Source organism: Megalobrama amblycephala, linkage group LG16 (assembly GCF_018812025.1).
Source record: "Megalobrama amblycephala isolate DHTTF-2021 linkage group LG16, ASM1881202v1, whole genome shotgun sequence".
Classification (NCBI taxonomy): Eukaryota; Metazoa; Chordata; class Actinopteri; order Cypriniformes; family Xenocyprididae; genus Megalobrama; species Megalobrama amblycephala.
Genome location: NC_063059.1, coordinates 34,189,205 through 34,209,502, shown reverse-complemented (window position 1 = coordinate 34,209,502; position 20,298 = coordinate 34,189,205). Strand labels below are relative to the sequence as shown.

The 20,298-nt window shown below is 36.9% G+C and overlaps 1 protein-coding gene and 1 pseudogene across 4 annotated transcripts; one reads left to right on the top strand and one right to left on the bottom strand.

Moving 5' to 3' along the window:
• The first annotated feature begins 474 nt into the window (after positions 1-474).
• Positions 475-5,061, top strand: LOC125248800 (annotated as a pseudogene).
• Positions 5,062-7,205: 2,144 nt separating this feature from the next.
• LOC125248803 (NLR family CARD domain-containing protein 3-like) lies at positions 7,206-19,758 on the bottom strand. Of its 4 annotated transcripts, none has more exons than XM_048160921.1 (10): positions 19,699-19,758; positions 19,096-19,191; positions 18,853-18,966; positions 17,493-17,606; positions 15,521-15,634; positions 13,621-15,429; positions 11,546-11,716; positions 10,880-11,053; positions 9,954-10,132; positions 7,206-7,865 (listed from the first exon to the last, which is right to left on the bottom strand). In XM_048160921.1, coding segments are annotated over exons 2-10 (2,727 nt in total). In that variant the 5' UTR covers positions 19,146-19,191; positions 19,699-19,758; the 3' UTR covers positions 7,206-7,863. The 4 variants fall into 4 exon arrangements, with proteins under 4 accessions (XP_048016878.1, XP_048016879.1, XP_048016881.1 ...); XM_048160922.1 differs by lacking the exon at positions 19,699-19,758 and adding an exon at positions 19,380-19,685; XM_048160924.1 differs by lacking the exons at positions 15,521-15,634; positions 19,699-19,758 and having other exon boundaries at positions 19,096-19,685.
• Between the last annotated feature and the right edge of the window lie 540 nt (positions 19,759-20,298).

Genomic DNA, 20,298 nt, shown 5'->3' with positions numbered 1-20,298 from the left:
TTTTCAAACTTGCAAACTTCAAAACTTTCATTCAAAATGTTTGGGGTCAGTAAGGTAATAAAGGTGAAGGTAAAGACATTTAAAATTTTACAAAAAAAAATTCTATTCCAAATAAATGCTGTTTTTTTTTTACTTTGTTTTTGAACCCTGAAAAAAAATCTATCACAGTTTCTATAAAAATATTAAGCAGCACAACTTTTTCAGCATTGATAATAATTAGTAAGAAAAGTTTCTTGAGTAGCAAATCCGCATATTAGAATGATTTCTGAAGGATCATGTGATCATCATTAGATGAACAAACAAAATGAAAAAAGGAGTATTTATGGGCGTGCTCCTAGCATGTGCTCCTTATAGGTGAGCCATAGTCATAGCCACAACACATTCACACAGTAGTTACTCAGAGCTAATAAGGAAAGACATTTGAGCTTGTTTGTATCTACAGATAAAGGTGAGTGTGTGCATATTACATATGTAGCCACAATTGTGATGGGATGTAAAGTTTAAATTGTTTATATCAGACTTTTGTATAGTATATTAAACAATATAATTATTATTTTTTTAACAAAATTTGTGTAGTTTTCTAAATATATGCAACTTTTTTTTCTCTTCTTATTTTCTGTCTATGTGTAGGACTGAAAACCAATCTGTATCATTTTTCTGCATGCACAATCTCTGGTTGAACAAACCTAGTGTTCAGACCCTGTACAACTGATTGTTAGTCAAGAGTGATTGATTTGAATTCACTTACTAAACAGAAGTAGTCCACCATGGCACGTGAACAGGATTACAACACTCTCATGTCTGGGCTGCAGGAGCTTGATTTCCAAGTGAATGCAGTGCCCAGCAATCTTGTACTAATAAGTGAACATGCCTTTCCACTTGCCATGAATCCAAGAGGTCAGGTGCTGATAGCTGCATCTCATTACGGTCAGGGACGTATTGTAGTGTTGGGGCATGAGGAATACCTAACACACTTTCCTGGCCTCATAGAGAATGCCGTAATGTGGCTCATGCCATGTACCGGTGATGCCGGCATTGTAGGGATCAAGGGGAGTTTACATTCAGTAGCTGACAACTTGAACAGCTGCTCTATCAAGACAGAGATAGGAGACTTTCGGGATGGATTAGCTATATATATCACAGATGCCTACAGTGTCGAGAACTGTGCAAAGGATCTGATTGCTTTCCTCAAAGCTGGAGGTGGTTTGATCATTGCTGGCCAAGCCTGGAATTGGTCTTATCATCATCCACAAGAAAACACTATAAGGAACTTCCCAGGAAACAAGGTGTGCAGTGTTGCAGGAATTTATTTCTCTGAACACCCACAAGAAGTTGGCAAATTTCCTGTTCCGAGTAATATCCCTTCTAATTGGCTTGCTGTATCGTAAGTTCAGCATACATTTCTGTTTTTTACCCATTCTTTAATAAACCATGCGTTTTACCATCTGTCTTGTCTTTTTTCAGAATAGGCAAAGACATAAAAGATGATCTAGAGTTCCTGCTACAAGGTGTGTCCGAGTTTGACACCCAAGGAAAGGCTTTAGCATCTGAGGTGATGGTGCACGGACCATTAGCATTTCCCATTGCGGTCACTCCGGCTGGAGAAGCATTCATTTCTGGTGCCTATTATGGACAAGGTCGAGTAATTCTGGTATCCCATGAAGGCTACCTGAGCTGGGACTCTCTGTCCACATTCATGATCAATGCTATCAAGTGGCTTGATGAGGGTCGGACGGGTGTTATTGGGATCCTACCCAGCCTCGAAGCAGCCCACACGGTACTGAGCAAATCCGGTTTAGATTGCCAGTTGACTGGCTTCAGAGAAGATCTGAGCGTCTACGTCTGCACTTCCTACAGTGATGCCAGTGTGCAGAGATCCAAGAATTTGTTGCTGAAGGCGGAGGTCTTTTGATTGGGGGTCATGCCTGGTATTGGGCCCAGACCCACCCTGGCTGTAATGTGATGACCGAATGCCCAGGAAATCACATTCTTAACAAGATGGGATTGAGCCTCTTAAGCAACACCTTGGGTGGAGGGTTATATGAGGCCCCAGAAATAGAGCATTGGTGTAGAGAGGGATACCACTTTCGTAGGATGCTGCAGCGATTTGCTGAACATGTAAGCCAGGGGCAAGAACTGACAGATCATGAACAGGGCTACTTGAAGCAGCTGGGCTGCGACTGTGCAAATTACCTTAGTATGCGTTCTTATGACAGTGCCACCTACACTTCAGTGCTCGCACTTCTTACTGACATAGTGAAGGAGGTAGGTGTTCCACAGGTGTCCAGTAATTGCCCCATTGAAAGTGCCAAAGACCACCTGATGCTCCAAATTGGGACTGAAGTATACAAAGTGTCGCCTAATCCTGATGACCTTCTTCCATACATCATCAAGGACAGACCCGACTTGCCCACTGTGTCTAATGCAAGAGTTCAGATCAGTGCAAACACTGCGGGTATGAAAGGTTTCTTGCCAAATGCAGAAGTACAATGCTATTCCTTGTTTAAGTTTTACAATTTCTGATCACTGTAAAATTACTTGTTTCAGCTGATGAAGAATGGATAAGCACAGGCTTATATCTTTCTCCTGGTATGAAGACATTCATAGAAATACCTCCAGAGATCGTTGGGAAAAATTGGCAGGTAATCAATAGTCTATATACATTTCATGTTTCCAATAAAGGAATAGTGCTGTATGTAATATACTGTCATTCTAGAAACAAATTTAATGCTCATAGGGCTTGGAGAGCATGTTATTAACATGAGGAGATACTCTATATAGGTGCAGCTTGGTTGCCAGACAGATAACATTGGTGGAGCAAATGTCCTGAAACGGGCTCCTGTGGTCCATGAGCGATTCCCCTTAAACAAAGAAATGGTCCAGGTCTGGAATCTGTGGGGAGGGCTCATCTACCTAATAGCACCTCCCCAGAGCAAAGTGGATGGGGTGGAAATTGTCGTGCAGGACTCAGTACAGGCTCCATACTTCAAATCTGGTAAGAATTCTGAATTAATATTCAGTGAGCATCACAGTAAGGTTTATATTCAGAACATTTAAAGGTATATGGTAAAACTTGTTTTGTCCCTCAGGAGAGACAAGTGTAGCTGACTGGGAGAGCAGCATCCGTTCGGCACCTGCCCCCTGGGCCGAACTTGAGTTTGAGAATATCATCATCGCATTAGAATCAGAGTTTATAAGGAATCTGGACTGCCCTGATGAGGTGGCTACACTTTGGGATACGATAATGAGAAGCATAGCTGACCTGGCAGCAAGACCTGCCAAGTTTCCCCGCAAGGAGCGGTTTGTTGCGGATGTTCAGATCTCTTACGGTCAGTGTTACTATTGCTGAAATAAAGAACTATCACAATTTCAACAGAATCATGCCATATTTATTAATTATATTCACACAATCCTAACGATAACACTGTTCCTCCTATTCCTCCCTCAGGTTTCATGCATGCTGGATATCCCATCATGATGCAATCCATCTCTGCCCCAGAACTAATAAATGTAGAGCGAGCCTATAAAAGTGGTCTTTGGGGACCCATTCATGAGTTGGGTCATAACCATCAGCTTGAAGTTTGGGAGTTCCCTCCGCACACCACTGAGTGCACCTGCAACCTGTGGTCAGTGTACGTACATGAGGAAGTGCTGCGAATGAATAGAGCTATTGCTCATCCCGAGATGACTCTAGAAAACCGCCAGGCTCGTATCAAGAAGTATTGCAGTGGCGGTAAGGATTTAAATAGCTGGAGTGTGTGGACAGCACTGGAGACTTACATGCAGGTACAAACTGACTGCGAATAAAGTTTTAACAGTTTGTTTATACAGTAAAATGAAAGGGTTTATAAAAATTGTTTGATAATGTACATTTTTGGTTACACCATCATTGCCATTATTGTAATTGTTTTAGGAGTGTTTAAAGCAAGAATGGGTTATTTGTGAGCATTGGAAGTGATAATTTACTCTTTTTTCAGTTAAGTCTTAAAAAGAAATGTGTAATTTAAGATCTTTAATGCGAAATAAACAAATATAAAAATGTAATTTTATGCAATTATTATAAAAATATAATTATATAAATATTTATACCCATATTTGTGTAGCCTTACACTCTAACCTTTTTCCTTTTTTTTTTTTTCAAGCTTCAGGAAAAATTTGGCTGGGATGCTTTTAAGAAAGTTTTTGCTGCGTACCATAATATGAGTGGAGTGCCAAATGACAATGCAGGCAAGATGAATCTATATGCTGAGACCTTCTCCAAGGTGGTCAACCTGAATCTGTGCCCCTTCTTCAAAGCATGGGGTTGGCCCATCCAGCCCAGCACAGAAGAGAAGATCTCTCATCTTCCTAAATGGAGTGACCATCCTATGAGCCAGTGCGCATAAGAACGTCTCAGATAGCTTTTAAAATTTGCAGTGCCAGATTTAATGTAATTGAGGGGTAAGATTAAGTATAAAAGATTATATGTGCTTATCTGGAGTTTCATGGACATTATTGTATTCATGAGCAATTGATTCATGTCAATGTGAGGCAAAAAAAACAAAAAAAAACACACACACACAAAAAAAAACTTATAAATATAGTTTTAAAAAATCTGAATATTCTTGTTTTACTAAAATGTGTCTATAGGGTAAGTGGGTTAAGGTTAAGTACAGTATAACCTGAACATGCATGTTAAAAACACAACATATACATAAAAACTAAATCTTGGCCTGGTCCAGTTTGGTGCTGAAGGGGAAAATATATTTAGTAATTTTTGTTTACAGATCACTTATATGCCTCAGTGGTCTTTTGACTTTATACTGTATGTGATAGAGGCCTTTCATGGTGTAGGGGTAACAAAACCAATTCTTTTTGCTTTCACACTGTTCCTAGATTTTTCAATTTGAAAAACAAGAAGAAAAATGTTTTGTACAAGTTTAAATGTATGGCAGCAAAGAATGATGACTACTGATGACAATGTAGCAGTCGCCTCAATGCTTTATTGTTTTGTATAATAACATGTTCTGCCTCATATATTTGGAATCATGCAACTGTCAAATTAAAGTGATGCTGGGACAATCCTGTGTGAAGTGTGAAAAATATCACATACATTTAACAATATAACCAATGTCTCTCTACAGATAAAGGTGAGTGTGTGCATATTACATATGTAGCCACAATTGTGATGGGATGTAAAGTTTAAATTGTTTATATCAGATTTTTGTATAGTATATTAAGCAATATAATTATTTTTTTAACAAAATTTCTGTATTTTTCTAAATATATGCAACTTGTTTTTTTTCTCTTCTCATTTTCTGTCTTTGTATACGACTGAAAACCAATCTTTATCATTTTTTCTGCATGCACAATCTCTGGTTGAACAAACCCAGTGTTCAGACCATCAACCGTCAAGAGTGATTGATTTGAATTCACTTACTAAACAGAAGTAGTCCACCATGGCATACTAATAGGTGAACATGCAGCTGCTTTGAGTATTTTGGGTGACGCTCGATACCGCTGAAGTTCATTTCTAAACCTTTTTAAATTAAGAAATGGAAGGACACACTTTTCTCAACATTACCTGTCTAGATACATACTTAAAAATAAATATACATATATTGAATTTTTTTATTCTGTTCACTTTATTTAAACAACTTATTTTGATTAAACACCATTGTATTTAATTGCTTCATATTAAATTGACTTGAAACAATTACCTTTTGACTTAACTTGATGTTTTCATATTAAAATAACATGTTTCAATCAAGTAAATCCAACCAGGACTCAATTAAATAGGACTTTCACTTCCCATCATGCTTTGCAACGGGGCTGAGCTGGGAGAATAAATGTTGAAGTAAAGTGCTTGAAGTGCTAAAGTTTTTTGCCAGATGAGAAAATGGAGAGACTCTGTAATGTTTAAGTCTACTGTAAAGAATATTTACTATGGTAGTGCTCTGGATGAAAACAGTATCACTCCTAGACTGCCAGCACAGAACAGTACATCACAAAAATTAAAATCATAAGATTAAACAAGAAGCATTAATTGTAGGATTATTTAATAAAAATCAATTTATATGAAAACTAATTATTTTATTTAAACTAAAATCATTCAAGTTAAATGAACACAGTTAATTCTAGTTTGTTTAACATTGTTGATTTTATTGGGTTTTACTTGTTTCAATCATGTGGAACCTCTGTCCATGATTGAATTGAGTTGGTTGGACAACTGTTTTACATAGAGTCTTCCTTAGTCAGTTGTGTTGTCACAACTCAAGGATTTTGCATAAATTAAAAATAAATTTTGTTAATAAAATGTTAATAAAAACTAAGTTGGTTGTGTGGACCCACTGTCCATAATTGACTTGAGTTAGTTTAAAGTATCATTTTTATGAGTGTACATACATACTCCAAATTTAGACTAGATTTATACAAAAATAATCAATACTTTGTTTTACATTTTTTCTCTTTTTAAAGATATTTTGCTGTTCTGTTGTGTGTATGGTCAGTGATTATTTTATTCTGATATGTATATTTATAAAATTATTTCATTATAAAAACAAACAAATTAGGCCGTGTTTAATTTTGTTCATTATTAGACCCTTTTATTCTGTTTTACTTCAACAAAACAACGGTTTTCGATGATTAAACACCACGCGGTCTGAACTGAAGCTGGAATGATTTGTTCTAAAAGTTGGCGTAGATACAAAAAGGAAGTAAAAGTAAACTAGTTTTGACAGGAGCCAAAGGTGTGTTCTATTAAATGTGGGGTCTTTATTAAATTAAATTAAACACAGATAACAGTGCTTTGCATTTCAGGCACTTGCACTTATTAAGGAAAAAATTCCTTTAATAAAATTACTATCTTCCATTGTCTTCTTGCGCATTACTTGTCAGTAAATTGCCAATTATTTGTCTTGAAACCATATCATCTGTAAATAACACCCATTTTCTGTTAATGATGGTAAATGAGGAACATCAGTCTTATCAGGCACTGAATTTCTGATCATTAGAACAACAGGCTTTGGAATACATAACCCTGTCAAAGCTGTGCCTTCTGCTAAACTCTCTCTCTCTCTCTCTCTCTCTCTATATATATATATATACAATTAAATAATCTGCATCTGGCTTCATAAATGCTTTCCATCAAGAATATGTGTCTATTTGTAATCACCGGTAACTGTTCAGAGGCAGGAGGAAAAATACAAGAGACCAGTAAAAGGATGTGAAGTTTTAGATGCAAACTTTAATACAATCATATTAAATAATAGGTTAAAAGTATAAAACATCAATTTTCAGTAAATAGTATAGAAAGCATCTGGTAGACACATTCACAGCATCTATCTCTTCTGTAGTCAGACTTTCTGAGTTTACTGAAAGTAATAAAAAAAATATTAAAAAGTTATACTGATAAATGAATGACATTCTCCCATTATAATAAAATAATCTGTCTGTATTGCACAATAAATCTCTTATTCACAATTTTTATGGCTTGTTTCAGTTTCATCACTTCTTGTAGTGTATATTGAGTGTTATACCATCATTGTATGTCATTGTACAGTATCTAGTGTATCCAGAACAATTCCAAATTGCTTATGGTGACTCTCAGCACTCATGGGCCACTGATTATAAAATTGAGTATTAAATTACAAAAGTTAGATAAGTTCTGATATAAGTTCAGGTCCTGTAATAGATCATCGTGGGAAACTGTAATTGAGAATAACAGACCTACAAAAAGATAAAAACAAGAAAATGTTGTGAAGTCACACACTCATGTCAGTGTGATCGCTATGTGTTTCTGTGTCTTCAGTCTCTGTGTCTTCAGTCTCTGTGTATTCAGTCTGAGTCTTCAGTCTCTGTAGCTCCTTATTCACCATCAGCTGATCCTGAAACACAGTCACATATGAGTATGAGACATTACTGCTGTCACATCACATCAGAAGATCATTTCAGAAAAAACACAGCCAGAGATGTTAGTATATTCATATTACAGCCAGAGATATGAATGAAAAACTGCTAATAGATTAATAACAGCAAATGATAAACAACTCTCTCTTTATCACTTACACACAGAAACACTGTAAGAGATTAATTTATTCATATATTTATAGTAGGGGTGCAACGAATCGTGGTTGATCCGTGATCTGTACGAACCAGGCGCCACGGTTTGGAACGCATGTGATTCGCAGATTAACCATAATATAGTGAAAGTTTATTATTTGATGTGTTTGTAAGTTTGAACAATTTAAAACACTCAAGAATTTTTAAACAATTTAAATGCAAGAAGAGGCACAATTCGCAATCGCATTTTGTTTTCTGTGCACACACACTCAAAGCATGCACGCTCACAGAGGCGCCTTTTGGATGGCGCAAGAACACACAATAGAGCACTATTTCGCAACTCTTTGGGCTTGAACGGATACATACACATAAAATGATCTCCAAATCCCCGTCTTGACAAGTATTCTTTTATATAGCTGGTTATAAAGTCTTAAGTGAACCTAAAGAGCTGAGATAACTTGAGATAACTCAGATGTGTTTCATCATATTGGTTCCATGCATTTATTGACAGCAGCCTAAAAATATCTGCTATGTCATTAATTGTCAAACAACAAAACAACTTACACTGCGTTCCAAATTATTATGCAATTGACATACCAGTAAGACTTCAGTGCAATAAACATTCAGATTTTAGTTTTTCTAAGAAAATGTTTGTTTGTTTGTTTGTTTATTTATCCATGTCTTTTTAGATAACTGGTATCAATCTCAGACAAAATAATTTGCCAGATCTATGGAAACCCTACTTAGAGGTTGTTCCACATTATTAAGCAAGTCACAGTTCTCATGCAATATGGAGAGGAAGAATGAACTTTCTGAAGATGAAAAGCATGAAATGGTGCAATGTTGTGCAAAAGGCATGAAAACAACTAATATTGTGTGAAACTGAATGGAGATTATCAAATTATCATAAGATTTCTGAGTGATTAGAGCACAGCAGAACTCGGTCAGATAAAGGCTTATTAATGAAAGTTCCTATTAAAAAAAATTAATTGTATTAAAAGGGCAGCTATAAAAAAAGCCAGTGTTGAGCAGCAAACAGCTATTTGAAGCTGCTGGTGTCTCTGGAGTCTTGAGGGCCTCACCATGCAGGCTGGCAGTTGTGCGTAAAGATGCATTTTAGACACCACTAACCAAACCTAACCATGTGACCTCTAAGTAGGGTTTCCATAGATCTGGCAAATTATTTTGTCTGAGATTGATACCAGTTATCTAAAAAGACATGGATAAATAAACAAACAAACATTTTCTTAGAAAAACTAAAATCTGAATGTTTATTGTACAGAAATCTTACTGATTTGTCTCTTGCATAATAATTTGGAACGCAGTGTATAAATGATTAATCTATATTTATTTTATACAGTGAACACTATGCATGCAGTGTAATTACAATTATATTTATATTTATATTAATTATTACATTTCTGTACCTGAACACCAGGCTACAGTTAGACCTAACTATAACTGTTCTATAGTATTTTTCTGTTTTAATTTGTATATTATTATTTCTACTGTCTATTCATTTGTCTTTAATAATGTTTGAGTTTTATTAGTTAGGAGTTTTTGCTGTGGTATCAAATAACTTAAAGTGTTCTTTAAGTTATAAATGGGAAGCAAAGCTACATTTTTATAAAAAAAATGTTTTTATTTTATTTATTTATTTATTTATTATTTTTTTTTTTGCTGATCAGAAAAATGATTCGATCCGTGACTCGAAAACCATAATATGATCCGAACCATGAGTTTTGTGATCCGTTGCACTACTAATTTATAGATCAGTCACATCACAGAATTAAACTCTAAAACAGAGACTAAAGTGGAGCTGAATTATTATCTTATATTCTCCAGTTACACACATATGAGGTCTGTTATTAAACTTGAGTAAATTTAAAGGCATTAAGTAAAAATATACTCACAATAATATAATGTCTCCAGTTTATAACATGGATCATCCTTCAGATCAGAGAGCAACTTCACTCCTGATTGTCCTATTTTATTCCATGACAGATTCAGTTCTCTCAGGTGTGAGGGGTTTGATCTCAGAGCTGAAGCCAGAGCAGCACAACCTTCATCTGTGATATCACAACATCTCAACCTGTAGAGAACAATGAATTGTAGTTCAAGTGTCTGCAGATTATTCACTCTGGTCTCAGATCAGGAGAGGAGATATAATGACAAGCATTGCCACATACTGCTGCTGACAGAATGAGATTCATGCAGGTTGATGCTGTCACGTGCTTCAGGACTGAACAGACACACAGAGTTGAATGTGAGATATTGTTTCATACCGATTTAAGGATGGATCTGACTGGAGAAACAGTCACTTGTTCCTCTAATACACTCCTACAGGAGGACATTTGCTTCACAGGATCCATGTGTTCCCCATTACATATCATTTATTAACTCTTGTCATAATTGTGTCATGTTTGGTCTCATCTGGCAGCTTATAAAGTGAATTGAAATGTGGTGAACTCAATAGAGATATCCAGTGTCCTAATGTACAATGTAAGAACTATTGCCTTCACATGTATTGAGATCATGTTCCTCCAGATCATCACCAATTTACCTACAGGTTACAGCTCTACACTGTTATTTTTAAATTCATGCCATGCTTTATGACATCTATGAGAACACAATGAGTTCAGAAGAATTTAGAACAAGAAGAAAATAAGGTGACAATTAAAAGAGAGGAGCAGGTGAAGGAGTATTAATCATCATTTGCGCTGAGATTTAGTGTGTTTACTGAGCATTTATTTTACAAGTTGATTTTAGTTTTAGAATTTACATTTAATGCCAAGTCTTGCTGAGGACAGACGTGTGAATATTAGTGAGATGATCTTACCACAGTTTCTCCAGTTTAAAGTGAGGATCCTCCAGTACAGCAGAGAGAAGTTTCACAGCTGAATCTCCTATTGTATTCCAAGACAGGTACAGTACTCTCAGGTTTGAGGGGTTTGATCTCAGAGCTGAAGCCAGAGCAGCACAACCTTCATCTGTGACTCCACAATCAATCAACCTGTAGAGAACAATGACACACTCTTCACCGTCTCAGTTTAGATCAGATAAGTTCAGCAATGGATCCATTATTAAAGACAAAGCAAAAACTTAACACGTGTGATAAATCATTGAGATCTAAAACGTCACAGAGTACAAAACATGATGTGTTTGTGTGTGTGATTTTACAAAATTAAAAACAATACTTTAGAAAGTGTCAATGCAGAAAGATGAACATGATGAACAGTGAGAATGAATCCAGCATGTTCTTCATTTCTCAGTTCTGACTGTTGAGCTCGAGTCTGTTTAAAGTCAAGAGACTGAAATGTTGATTGTGTTTGAAAGTGTGTACTTCAGTGTGACTCTCAGTCCTGCAGTATCATGTGACTGAGGAGCAGCTCATGTGTTCAATCATTTACAGCTCAATCAGCTGAACTCACAGCAGCAGAAAGAGGCTGAACACTTCAAATATACTTTACACTGTGATTCATGTGAGAGTCAAATATGATCTTACCACAGTATCTCCAGTTTACAGTGAGGATTCGCCAGTATATCAGACAACAGATTCACTGATTTTCCTAGTTTATTCCCAGACAGATCCAGTTCTCTCAGGTGTGAGGGGTTTGATCTCAGAGCTGAAGCCAGAGCAGCACAACCTTCATCTGTGATATCACAGTCCCTCAACCTGTAGAGAGATCAAATAGCATAATAAATAGTTAAACACAAAAAAGCTATCCAACAACTGTCAATTCCAATATAATTTAACAATGCCAAATTCTTATCCAAGTTTCATGGTCAAATTCATACTAATAAAAAATGTTAAGATTGAATTAAATTAATATTTATGTATTTATTAACTTTAAACCAAGGGTCTTCAACCAGGGGTCTGCATAGGTACTGCAGGGGGTCTGACAATAAAGCAATAAGCCCCAAGAAGCCATGGTTTACCGTGAATTACCGTGAACAGTTAAGGGGCGTTGTTAGGCTTGTTAAAGATTGTCTTTATGAGCGAGTCACTCAGTTGCAAAGACCTTTATATTGTAACTTGTTGTGAATACGGAACAAGACGCAAATGACAAATACTTTGACTAGCGCTATCAATGTCAGCAGGGCACAAGAAAACCCATTAAATGTTAAAAGGACAAGATCGCAGCGGACATTCAAACAGGTTTTTTATTATGAATATAGGACTGACCTGAAGGAAAATGCTAAATCTGAATGCAGGTAACACACTTGATATATCTCTCTCACAATACTCTTCTACATACTACAGTAAGCTTCAATGAACAAAATCAATTAAGAACAAACATATGTTTACGTTGCTAAGAGTGATTGCTAAAACAGACACAGCAACATACACACTCAGTGGTGCAGCGATACTTATGTAATACTGTCAGCTATATGTTTTCAGGAATTTTACAGCGGCTTCGAACGCGGCTCAACCAATAAGAATCAAGGGCCGGAACTATCCGTTTTATAATTAATGTTTGATCACAAACCTTTTTTAGTTAAAAATTAAAACATGGGTAAAAAACAAAGTCTAATATAAATATACGCACCCTCAGTTGATACTGTAATAATATATTGGCGAAACAGGTTCGGCAATCGCTCCAGTGCTCTTTTGTGTTTGCGCATGGGAGAACATCAAATGTTTCTGTTTACAATGTGTTTTTGCAGCGGTAAGAAATGTAGCCAATCACAGACATGTTTGTCGATCTCTTGAACGCAATGGCCAATCAGAGGAGTTTCATTTAGTCAGAATCCACTCACTGCTCAAAACGCTGGAGTTTTTTGTTCAGAGCTGAGTTCTGCACGCTCATGAATCCTCTCATTAACAAACAAAGACACGAAGTAAGAAATAATTTATTCAGTGTAGACAACTTTTTTGGTTATGATGGATGTGGCGAGCAGGGCGGGCGAGAGCCGTGAGGGAACGGCGCGAGGCCGGTGGCGCGAGAGTTAACGAGCTACACCTGGGAGGCGCACTGGCCTTGAGTCTCTCACGGAGGATCTCCGGGAGCATAAAAGGAGGAGCGACGACAGTGAAGGACGAGAGAGGACCAGGCCTGGACTTTATTTTATGTTTTATTATGTTTGTGTGGCCTGCAGACGTCCACGAGGGTCTGCCAGCATTACTTTCATTTTGTATTTGTTTATTTTGGAATTAAAGTTTTGTTGAATGTTCGCCGGTTCCCGCCTCCTTCTTCCCACATCTACGAACTGTGTTACAATGGAACTTTGTGAGATCATGACCTGAGATGAGTGACAGCTTTTTAGAGATTGTAAAGGAAGCACTCTTTCAAGGCTATAAACAATCCTTTGAATAAAAGTTTTGTTTTTCCTGCTGAGAGGAGCAATGGCCAATTACACGCTGCAAAACGGCATGTCAAAATAGATACAATGTAAATGCAGACAACTTTAGTCAACTTTAAGCCAAAGATAAAGTAAATGTTTAATCGTCCATCTGACTAGTAATATTAAAATGTATGACTCTGCTATGTTAACCATACATACAGTTTTTAGGAGATTTGAGCAACTTGATAAATGGGCTGTTTCTCCAGTGAAGTGATTGTTCTCATTGATACGTACTGTACTGATCTGGATTCTTTAATCACAGGCAGCAGCTTCTGAAAAACTTTCATATCTTCAGTTTCATTGTTTCCTACAACAAACTTCTTGAGATCAAACTCATCCAGGTTTTTCTCTGATGTCAACAACACAAAAACTACTGCTGACCACTGAGATGAAGAGAGTTTGACTGCCTTTATTGATCCAGATTTCAGATACTGTTGTATTTCCTCCACTAGTGAATGATCACCCAGTTCATTCAGACAGTGGAACAGATTGATGGACTTCTCTGGAGAATCAATGATCCTGATCTTCATCTTGATGTACTCAACTGTTTTCTCATTGCTGTCAGATATGCTACTTGTCTGTTTCATTAGTCCTTGAAGAAGAATCTGATTAGACTCCACTGACAGACCCAGAAGAAACCGTAGGAAAAGGTCCAGATGTCCATTTTTACTCTGTAGAGCCTCATCCACAGCTCTCTGATGGAGATCAGATAATGAAACATGTTCTGATGAATTCAGTTGAAACCAGTCCTTAACTTTAAACCACAGGCTCTGTTTGTTGATTTGGTCAAACACATTTATGTTGTTGTTTGTACAGGAGATGTGCACATATAGAGCCGCTAGATGTTCCTGAATGCTCAGATGAACAAAGCAGAAGACTTTCCCCTGATACCAGCCAAACTCCTCTCTGAAGATCTGAGTGCACAATCCTGAGTACACCGATGCTTCTGTCACATCAATGCCACACTCTCTCAGGTCTTCCTCATAGAAGATCACATTGCCTTTCACAAGTTGCTGAAAAGCCAGTTTCCCCAGTTTGAGGATCATGTCTTCATCTGTCACGTTCTTCTCAAAGTCCTTCTCATGTTTGATGTTGGTCTGAAGGATCAGGAAGTGTGTGTACATTTGAGTGAGAGTTTTGGGAATCTCTCCACTCTCTGCTTCGCTCAGCATCTTCTCTAGAACAGTGGCTGAGATCCAGCAGAACACTGGGATGTGGCACATGATGTCGAGGCTCCTTGATGACTTCAGGTGTGAGATGATTGTATTGGCCAGACTCTGATCACTGATTCTCTTCCTGAAATATTCCTCCTTCTGTGGCTCATTGAAGCCTCGTACCTCTGTCACTCGATGGACACACTCAGAGGGGACGAGATCAGCTGCTGCTGGTCTGGAGGTGATCCAGATGAGAGCAGAGGGAAGCAGATTCCCTGTAATGAGGTTCGTCAGCAGCATGTCCACTGAGGCTGATTCACTTACATCACACAACCTCACATCGCTCTGAAAATCCAGAGACAGACGACACTCATCCAGACCATCAAAGATGAACAACACTTTATATTTGTCACTGGATATTTCCATTTCTTTTGTTTCAGGGAAAAAGACATGTAGAAGATCTGAAAGACTGAGTGTTTTGTTCTTTATCAAATTGATCTCTCTGAAAGGAAGTGGAACTATGAGCTGGACATCCGGATTCTCTTTCCCTTCAGCCCAGTCCAGGATGAACTTCTGCACAGAGACTGTTTTTCCAATGCCAGCGACTCCCTTTGTCAGCACAGTTCTGATGGGTTTGTCTTGTCCAGGTAAAGGTCTAAAGATGTCATTGCATTGGATCGGTGTGTCCTCTATTGCTACTCTCCTGGATTGTGTCTCAATCTGTCTCACCTCATGCTCATTACTGATCTCTCCACTCTCACTCTCTGTGATGTAGAGCTCTGTGTAGATCTCATTCAGGAGTGTTGGGTTTCCCTGCTGTGCTGTTCCCTCATACAGACACTCAAACTTCTTCATCAGATTTGATCTAAACCTGTTGAGGACTTCATGGCTGTAAAATTAAAATACCTCAATTATTAAATGAGTTGATAAGCACAAAGTCATTTTTGTATTCTGAAAAATCTTTTACAGTAACATTATACCTCAGATCAGTCTGTGTATTCCCACTCGGAAAATGTATTTGATGACCTGTAGACCTGTCACTCCTCATAGACACACAGCTGGGCTCTGGTTCTGATCTCTTCTGATCAACTGAACTGTAACAGAGAGAGATTAAAGTGTTTCTATCTTTGTGATGGTTCTTCATGAGGCTCTTGTTTGTTCTGAGCAGTTAAACTAAGCTCTGTTCTTCAGAAAAAATTTCCAGGTCCTGCATATTCTTCAGTTTTTCAGCATTTTTTGCATATCTGAACCCTTTCCAGCAGTGACTGAATGATTTTGAGATCCGTCATTTCACACTGAGGACAACTGAGGGAAGTTTCAAACATTCACTGATGCTCCAGAAAAAAACATGATGCATTAATAGATGGGGGTGAAATTTGGAATTTGAAGATCAAGGTAAATTGTGTTTAATTTGTCTTCCGGGAAACATGCAAGTATCTTCTCTTGCTTCCGAAGGGCAGTACTAAATGAAAAAAAAATGATATTCAAGCGAAAGAAGAAAAATTTGGACCTCTTCATCCTGTTCAAAAGTTTTCACCCCCCGACTCTTAATGCATTGTGTTTCCTTCTGGATTATCAGTGAATGTTTGAACCTTTTTTAAAGGTCCCGTTCTTTGTGATCCCATGTTTCAAACTTTAGTTAGTGTGTAATCTTGTTGTTAGAGTATAAATGAAGTTCAATGCCAAGCGAGATATTTTATTTAACAGAAGTCGCCTACATCGAACGGCCAGTTTGGACTACATCCCTCTACTTCCTTCTTTAATGACGTCACTAAAACAGTTTTTTGACTAACCTCCGCCCACAGGAATACACAAGCGTTGCGTTTGTAGAGTGTGTTTGTCGCCATGTCGTCGAAACGCTGTTATTTTCATCCCGCAGTCCAATCACCGGGTCTGATTCCGGCTCAAATTGATAGGGTAAAATTAAAGACATGTTTACAATAACACATGCATCTCCATGTTATGGTAAGAGGCGTGACTTTTCCGGGCACAGTGCGCTCAGAGCTGTCGAATCACAACACAGGAACCGCTGGCACAATCAGAACTCGTTACGTATTTCTGAAGGAGGGACTTCATAGAACAAGGAAGTCATCAGCCCGTTTTTATGACAGTGGAAACAGCGGTATACAGATAAGTAAATTATGTGAAAAATACTGTGTTTTTTTACACGCGAAACATGAACACATGTTATATTGCACACTATAAACACAATCAAAGCTTCAAAAAAAACACGAAAAACGGGACCTTTAATAGTTGTGTTTGAGTCCCTCAGTTGTCTTCCATGTGAAAAAATGGATCTCAAAATCATTCAGTCACTGTTGTAAAATATGCAAAAGATGGTGGAAAACTGAAGAATTTTTGGGACCTGGAGATTTTTTCTGAAGAACAGAGCTCAGTTTAACTGCTCAGAGTAAACAAGGGACTAATGAGGAACCATCACAAAACAAACAAACAGTCGTACATCATCCAGGTAACCACACACAGTCTTGAGAACCAATGGTTCACATACTTATGAATGGGGTTATTTTAATAAATGTAGCTATTTTTTTTGTCTTATGGATTATATGTGAACATCTTTTATGTAAAATATCTTACTCAGGACAGTACTAAATAAAAAATAACATGCATTTTGTATGATCTCTCTTATTTTGTTAAAATGTTGCACATTTTCACAGATTCTGCAACTATATATGTATTTTTGTTGGTTTTGAATAAAATAATTTAAAGCATTCACTTTAAAGTTTTTTTTTTATTATTTACACTATGTTGACAAAAAAACTGTACATTTAACCAAGCACTCATGTGTCTCTGTGATCAACACTATATACATTAAAATATCAGATAAAGATAACAAATAACTACAATGTATAACAATAATTTTGCATTATCAGAATATTGTTCTGATAACACAAAATGCCATACAATAATCATAATTTTATAGAAATGTTATACCTGAGATCAGTCTGTGTATCTCCACTCTTAAACTCTATTGGCCGATCCAGAGACCTGCCACTCCTCATAGACACACAGCTGGGCTCTGGTTCTGATCTCTTCTGATCAACGTAACTGTAACAGAGAGAGATTAAAGTGTTTCTATCTTTGTGATGGTTCTTCATGAGGCTTTTGTTTGTTCTGAGCAGTTAAACTAAGCTCTGTTCTTCAGAAAAAATTTCCAGGTCCTGCATATTCTTCAGTTTTTCAGCATTTTTTTCATATCTGAACATTTTCCAGCAGTGACTGAATTATTTTGAGATCCGTCATTTCACACTGAGGACAACTGAGGGACTCAAACACAACTTCTAAAAAAGGTTCAAACATTCACTGATGCTCCAGAAAAAAACATGATGCATTAATAGATGGGGGTGAAATTTGGAATTTGAAGATCAAGGTAAAATGTATTTAATTTGTCTTCCGGGAAACATGCAAGTATCTTCTCTTGCTTCCGAAGGGCAGTACTAAATGAAAAAAAAAATGATATTCAAGCGAAAGAAGAAAAATTTGGACCTCTTCATCCTGTTCAAAAGTTTTCACCCCCCGACTCGTAATGCATCGTGTTTCCTTCTGGAGCATCAGTGAATGTTTGAACCTTTTTTAATAGTTGTGTTTGAGTTCCTCAGTTGTCTTCCATGTGAAAAGATGGATCTCAAAATCATTCAGTCTCTGTTGTAAAATATGCAAAAGATGGTGGAAAACTGAAGAATTTTTGAGACCTGGAGATTTTTTCTGAAGAACAGAGCTCAGTTTAACTGCTCAGAATAAACAAGGGATTAATGAGGAACCATCACAAAACAAACAAACAGTCGTACATCATCCAGGTAACCACACACAGTATTGAGAACCAATGGTTCACATATTTTAATATAATGTATTTTAATAAATGTAGCTATTTTTTTTTTTTTTTTGTCTTATGGATTATATGTGAACATCTTTTATGTAAAATATCTTACTCAGGACAGTACTAAATAAAAAATAACATGCATTTTGTATGATCTCTCTTATTTTGTTAAAATTTTGCACATTTTCGCAGATTCTGCAACTGTATATGTATTTTTGTTGGTTTTGAATACAATAATTTAAAGCATTCACTTTAAAGTTTTTTTTTTATTATTATTTACACTATGTTGACAAAAAAACTGTACATTTAACCAAGCACTCATGTGTCTCTGTGATCAACACTATATACATTAAAATATCAGATAAAGATAAAAAAATAACTATAAACAATGTATAACAATAATTTTTCATTATTAGAATATTGTTCTGATAACACAAAATGCCATTCAATAACCATAATTTTATAGAAATGTTATACCTGAGATCAGTCTGTGTATCTCCACTCTTAAACTCTATTGGCCGATCCAGAGACCTGTCACTCCTCATAGACACACAGCTGGGCTCTGGTTCAGATCTCTTCTGATCAATTGAACTATAACAGAACAGATCTTTTATGATAATAATCACTTTAAGAAGGTCTTAAAATCAAACATCTTTTTGCATTATAACAAAAATCTTCTGACCTCTTCAGGTGATTTAATCTAGTGTTTATTCACAGTACCTGCATCCTGGAGAAAAATCTTCATGTCTGGATGTTTGTGTGTCATCCATGATGAATCTGAACAGTTGAAACAAAATCTGATCTTCACCACTGACTCTGAATGAAAATTACAAACAAACACAATAATTAAGCTCTCCTCCGACTCTTGGGATCAAGAGACACAGTGTTCACTCACATGTTGTAACAAAAATGCTAAAATGTTACAAAACGCATTTCAAATATTTACGTCCTTCACAGACATTAACGCGGCGGTCACATGTAAGTCTCGTGACTGAAACACTCACCCTGATCAACATTTAATTACATCGATTAAAAAACAACCTCCACCATTTCTATCAAGTATCTACACATAAATTCATGACTTAGCTTTTATAAAGGTTCCTATAGAAAAATTATATTCCTGTAGAATCGATTATGGTTGTTTAAATGGTGAAACATCAACTCTGCACATTTACTTTCACTTTTTATTTGTGACGCGAGCCATGAAGACATAATGTTACGCGCTCGAGCTCAAACCATATACGTCGCAGCGGGGCACGTATTTTATGAATTTGTCCCTAATTAAATGATTACATGCATTCGCTTCGTATGATGTTAGCTTACAGTATAACATGGCAAACTTCTTGTATATTCCCAATGGAGCGTAAGGGACCGCCTGAAAACTCCAAACTCAGTGGAAAAATGTGAGCGCTGTCCAATTATTCATAATGATCGTTACGTATTTAGGATATCACAGATTTCTATACTTTTTTAAACTACAAGTCAATCTATTGAACCTTTTACACGGATTTTGATCTATGAGATGTTGTGGACAACATTAGTATTAAGGCATCTCTCATTCCAATTGATATAAATGGCTTCTCGTTTATAATTTGCTATTAGTGAGAAAAATAAATAAATGGCAAAATAGTACAACTTTCACCACGTTCAGTGCTTAACCCTTAATTATTCCAACTTTATTGACTCTATTGACTTGCTTCCTGTTCCTGTCCAATTTTTTGCCCTTCCCTCACTAACTTCACTTCAACTCTGATGTATGTGAAATAAAACACTTGAAATAAGTTGAATTAGAAAGTCCTGAGCCCTTGATCACTTGGAATCTCCCAGCCAGCACAGCTATGTGGGTCCCAGATGGGTGTCACCTGGGCTGTCTAACTGGGGCACAGCCGGTTTTGTCCACAGTTTCCATGGAGGCCCCACATG